Below are 5,665 nucleotides of genomic sequence, written 5' to 3'. Positions count from 1 at the left end.
TGGAGGCTCAATGTTGAGGATGAAGATTGGAGGAAACGACTGCAACCTAATCTGTCGGGGTTGGGTTGCACTCGATTGTAGCATATCCGAGTTTATCCCTTAGTTTTTGTTAGGGGTGAGCACGCTCTGGTTCTCACTCCAAACCTAAACTAGCACTATTTATTTGGTCTGGTTTGGTTTGATTTTGATTATAAAAAAAAAAATTATTCATTCCAGTGCGGTCTGATTTGCCCATAAGTTGGTTTTTGACTGAAATTTTATTTTTTTGGATATACTAGTGATTTGCCCCCAGAACTTGTACTTTGGTTTCAATTGACCCCCTGTCCTGTTTTTTTATATATAGAAAATTAAGAATATGAACTTCTTTTTTTCGCCAATTTCCCCCCTGCCATCTAAATCTGCAACATTTCATCCAATTTGCCTTAAATATGAGGGCAAAATGATCATTTTATATGTTAAAATAATTAAATACACAAATACAATAATATGAAATCTAAAATGAAAGAAAACATATTTTAATAAGAGAGAGGCACATGCAACCAATCACTCTCTCCCTCACCCCCACCCTCTCCATCTATTTTTTCTGGCCCCTCTACTCTCCCTCTCTCCATATGACTTCCAATGGCCCTTCCACCCCACCCAACCCTCCCTTCCGTTTTTTCTTCTTCCCCACAACCTCCCACCCCAAATGCTATCCGATGGCATGGATTTAAATTCTATTTAGATTTTATTTGATTTTGATCTTTTTTCCAAATCCAAGTGTTTAAGATTGAATTTTTTGATGTTTTGGTTGATGGGTTTTGTGTGAATTTGGAAAAAGCTTGAGATGGGACGCATTGAAAGGCTTGGATCGACTGTGAGTTTTTCGAGTGTGGAGGTATTGAAATTGACAGATGGGGTGGCAAATTGAGGGAGTGTGTGTGTGGGGGGAGAGAGAGAGAGAGAGAGAGGAGGCGGCGACGGCGGAAAGGGAGGAAGGTCTGTTGGGGATGGTGGTGATGAGTTTGTGGTTGAAAGAACAAAAAAAGAGAGGAGGAGGGAGGGGACTGTGGATTGAAGGGTGTGGGGGTGGGGGATTGGTCTGGGAGTAAAGGATGGTGGTCATGGGAGAATGGGAGGAGAAAGGGAGGAGATGGAAGGGGTTGGCATTAGGTTTACTCTTTTTCTTCAATTTTTTCAAAAAAAAGTAATTTTTTAAAAATGATTTAACTGAAAATTGGATGAAATGTTGAGAATTTAGACGATAAGGGGGAAATTGGCAGGAAAAAAAAGTCCATAAAAAGGATAGGGGGTTAATCGAAAATTAGGTACAAGTTCAGGGGCAAATCACTAGTATACCCTTGTTTTTAAATTTTTTTTTTTAATTTTAAAAATTCACAAGTGACCTAATTTAATGCAAAGGGAGGTGATTGGGCCTAAAAAATATAGGTGATTTAGAGAAAGATTAGTTATAGGCTTACAAATTTAGTAATGGGGTTAAATATTTATTAAAAATTTTAAAAATACATGGTTGGTCTGGTTCTACCCAGTCAAGCTTTTTCACTACAAGAATCATAACTAAAACTGTACAAAATTGCGGTTTTTTGTCGGCTCAATTTTTCGGTTTTCCAGTTTGAATGTCCACCCTTAATTTTTTGGGGGATTATTAACATAAATAATATATAACTTTGAGTTAGACCACCTGAGTGGCACCACTGGGTGGATATTTTTGAGCGTGTGACATATCATCGGAGCAAAGCTCATGCCTAGTAACATCATACTTCTCCCCATCACCCCACAATGCATATGCCTCTTCTCCATGCACTGCGTCATCCCCAATCAGCAACTGTTCCTCCGGCATGCACAACTGAACTATACACCGTAAGACTAGGCAAATAATGGAGGTGACCACAATATTCCATCCAATGACAAATAGGGCTCCCACAATTTGTTTGAGGATTTGCATTCCTCCTGAGCCTCCGTACACGCCTCCGCGCGAGTTTGTGACGGGCAAAAAGAGTGCACATAGTTCAGGCTCAGCGAAAAGCCCCGTTAAAATGCCGCCAAGAAACCCGGCCACGGCGTGGGTGTGAACTACACCAAGGGTGTCGTCAACTGCGGATAGCAGTTTCCACCTCTTGTCCACTATCATCATGGTGAACCATGGCACACTGCCTGACATAACTCCCATCACTATAGCGGCCCATCCTTGAACAAGACCTAAATAATTTACATATTTAAACAATAATATTGTATCAGTCTATGAACAAACAAAACTAAAATAAAAGCTAGCTAGTTAATATGGTTAATTAAATGACTGTGCATGGTCAACACAACATGCCATGAGTCATGCGAGGTGTTAAAAGTTATACAATGCATCACATGACCTTACATCTCCTTCGCACAAGGTTCCTATTTTCTCAATAGTCACCTCTCCTGTTAAAAACTGGCTAAATAATATATATATATATATAAAGAGATGCAAATTTATTTAGAGAAAACGTTAGAGAACCATATGAGAATTTTTTTAGGAAATTGGCCCTGTTTGGTATCCTACTCAAAAAAATAAATTCAAAAACTATGATTCTTTTTTATAAAAAAAATGAGTTTTCAAATAGTGATTTTAAGATTTAAAACTTTTTTGGTATTGAACTCCAAACTATTTTTAAGATCTAAAAAAATTAAAATTAAAATTAAAATCAGAAATCCTATAAATTCCCAAAAGAAAAGCTATAAATTCCCAAAAGAAAAGGAGAGAGAGAGAGAGAGAGAGAGAGAGAGAGAGAGAGAGAGAGAGACGAGTGGAAGGAGAGAGAAAGAGACAGGAGAGGGAGGAGAGAGAAGGAGAGACGGGAGAGGAAGGAGAGAGAGATGAGAGAGAGAAAAAAACTATAAAACCTCACTTTTTTTGTTTTTAATAATGGGGTGTTTTTGAATTTTTCTTTAGTTTGAGGTTTTAAAAAGGGGCATATCAAACGGATTTTTGTAGTTTTAAACTTCAAATTTGTTTTTGAGTTTATAAAATTGGATCCAAGTAGGATACTAAATAGAACGAAAACGTGGTCTGTGAGGGAACGTAGATATAAGTAGTCAAAAGTCAAATAAACTTAATTTTTCTGGATTAATTAATGGAATGCAATGTGTTTTGTGACGAGTAAGTATATTAATTTTGTTTTTATTAATTGGGATGATAAATATAAGTCAACTTTGCTTTGTTTTTTTGGTCAAAGTTCAAAAAAGAGGAGAGTTTTCTCACATATACTCTCATTGTTTTGCAAATCAAGTTCCTTTGTCACTAGATTAAACCCATAGGCATATAATTCAACTTTGCTTAACTCTGGAAAAAAGTCAACTTGAGAACTTACGTAATACGTACCTGCAGCAGGAGTAATGCAGACGAGGCCAGTGATCATTCCTTGGACAGCTCCAATGACGGAAGGCTTCTCAAAGAAGATGACATCGAGCCAAGTCCAAACCAAGAAGCTCGTGGCGGCGCAGATGTTGGTGTTGAGGACGGCCATGGATGAGTCCGTGTTTGCCGCGTACGGATCTCCCCCGTTGAAACCTGCCCATCCCATCCACAGCAACCCAGCTCCTGCTAACACCAGAAGTACGTTGTTTGGTGGAAATCTCTCCCTGTCCTTCTTCACCCTTGGTCCTACCTATTCGTCATCATCATTTCATTTTCATGAATTAACAAACAATAATAACTAATTAATACTCTCTTTTGTATATATATAATTTTGCAATATAAGCGATAGTGTAAACTACAAAAGAGAGAGAATTTTTCACACACACTATCAAGATGTTATGAGGATTTGAATCTGAGACCACTGATCTGTAAATTAACACTCTTTTTTACTAAACTAGACCCATTAACCTTTTCGTATGTTAGAATAACTTAAAGTAATTTAGACTATGATTTCCCTAAGATGTTATTAGAAAAACTAAAAATGAAACACCACGTCCGTCACATTTCATATATTCAATTTTGTTTTTGTTTTTATTTTTGATGTCCACATCTATATATGGTCCACCCTTGTCAATGCATCCACGCTTCATTAATTTTTTAAGCTCCTAGTCATATCAACTTTTGGTCGTTTCCTAACCTGAACTATGCATATTGATAAATATTGTGATCCATATACGTAGGACAAAATAGTATTTAAAAATGGGACAACATATAAAATAAAACTATTTGTAGGTCATCATCGTTAATATTATAACTTTGTAACCCAATTAAAATAATAATATTCCAACCTAGTAGACTTTACTCTAAAAGATAGTTTGCGAATAGAAAATATGTGATCACTATGCACGAAGTCTAAGGCATGAAATGTGAAGTCTAAGGAGTCTGCATTGATACATCCACAGATACTTTTGAATAATTAAGAAGCCAGTTTTAATTTAAGTAACCTAAGGGAGGACTTTTTGTTTCTTCTTCCACCTTTTCAGGGGATCTTGTAATTGAATCTCATCAATTTGATCCTATTAATTCTTTATGGAATATATATATATATATATATATATTTGATCCTATTGATTGTAGCGATGATTTGAAAAGGTTCTGAGTTCGAATCTTAGCATCCGTATAGTTTGTGTGAGTTTAACCACTATTAAATCTAAATAAGAAAATGAAAGAAATTAAAGCCACTATTTTATAATTACAAGGAATTAATGCAATATTTAATCAATAATTACCAGGCCTGTAGACGTTGACTAATGGAGAGAAAGAAAACTAGCAATAGCGTAGTTAATTATTTAATTAATTTACCCAGTAAGCAGTGGTGAAGCCAGCAATCCCGGAAGAAAGATGAATGACATAACCACCGGAATAGTCCATGACACCCCAATGGAACAAGAACCCTCCACCCCACAAGCTGAACGCTCCGACAGTGTATGAAAATGTAAGCCAAAGCGGCACGAACATCATCCACGCCTTGAAGTTCATCCTCCCAAGCACCGACCCCGCCAGCAGTATCAGCGTAATGGCTGCAAACACGCACTGAAACCACACCATGGTCGCCATCGGGTACCAGGGTGTGATCTCAGCAGTCTCCACAGTCTTGTGGTCGCTGAAGTAGTGCGTGCTCGCAGGCAGAGCTGCCTGGTTGATGAGGAACTTCTGGCCCAAGGCAGGGCCAGCTTTGCCCCAGAAGGGTAGGAGCTTGTCCCCAAACGACATCTTGTAAGCCCACGACACCCAGCAGATTACGACCGCCGCAAAAGCGTAGAGAGCCATGAAAGCTGAGTTCACTGCCCATTTCTTTTTTACTATGCTTCCGTACAGGATAACAAGACCCGGCACGCTTTGGAGGCCGACGAGTGTGGCTGCTACCATTTGCCATGCGTTGTCCCCTTTGTTCAACCATACTGGCACCGCGCCGGCACCTCCCTGGTACGCAACCGGCACGGGGTTATATGGAGGAGGACTAGCAGCCATGGCCTAACTAACTACTTTCTGAGCTGCAGAGACTTGAAGAAGCCTTTTATTAACTATAAATGAAGGGTTCGATTCTACGAATGCGATGTGTAGGGAAAGCCAAGATCCAAAATAAGGGTTTAAAAAACATAAAAATGGTAGGTGGAGAAGTGGAAATGTGGGTGAAGACCAATTTGATGATTGGAGGAAAGGTGAGGCAACTTGGCATATAAAATTTAAGATTCTAATTGGGGCGGCATTTGT

At 38.6% G+C, this 5,665-nt stretch overlaps 1 protein-coding gene across 2 annotated transcripts; it reads right to left on the bottom strand.

The window, feature by feature from the left end:
• Positions 1-1,672: 1,672 nt before the first annotated feature.
• LOC117625894 (ammonium transporter 3 member 1-like) lies at positions 1,673-5,513 on the bottom strand. Of its 2 annotated transcripts, XM_034357483.1 has the most exons (4): positions 4,754-5,513; positions 3,356-3,641; positions 2,005-2,199; positions 1,673-1,866 (listed from the first exon to the last, which is right to left on the bottom strand). In XM_034357483.1, the coding sequence occupies exons 1-4, from the start codon at positions 5,420-5,422 to the stop codon at positions 1,673-1,675; spliced, it is 1,344 nt and encodes a 447-aa protein (XP_034213374.1). In that variant the 5' UTR covers positions 5,423-5,513. The 2 variants fall into 2 exon arrangements, with proteins under 2 accessions (XP_034213374.1, XP_034213373.1); XM_034357482.1 differs by having other exon boundaries at positions 1,673-2,199.
• Between the last annotated feature and the right edge of the window lie 152 nt (positions 5,514-5,665).

This window comes from Prunus dulcis, chromosome 4 (assembly GCF_902201215.1).
Source record: "Prunus dulcis chromosome 4, ALMONDv2, whole genome shotgun sequence".
Classification (NCBI taxonomy): Eukaryota; Viridiplantae; Streptophyta; class Magnoliopsida; order Rosales; family Rosaceae; genus Prunus; species Prunus dulcis.
This window is presented reverse-complemented; position numbering and strand designations above follow the sequence as displayed.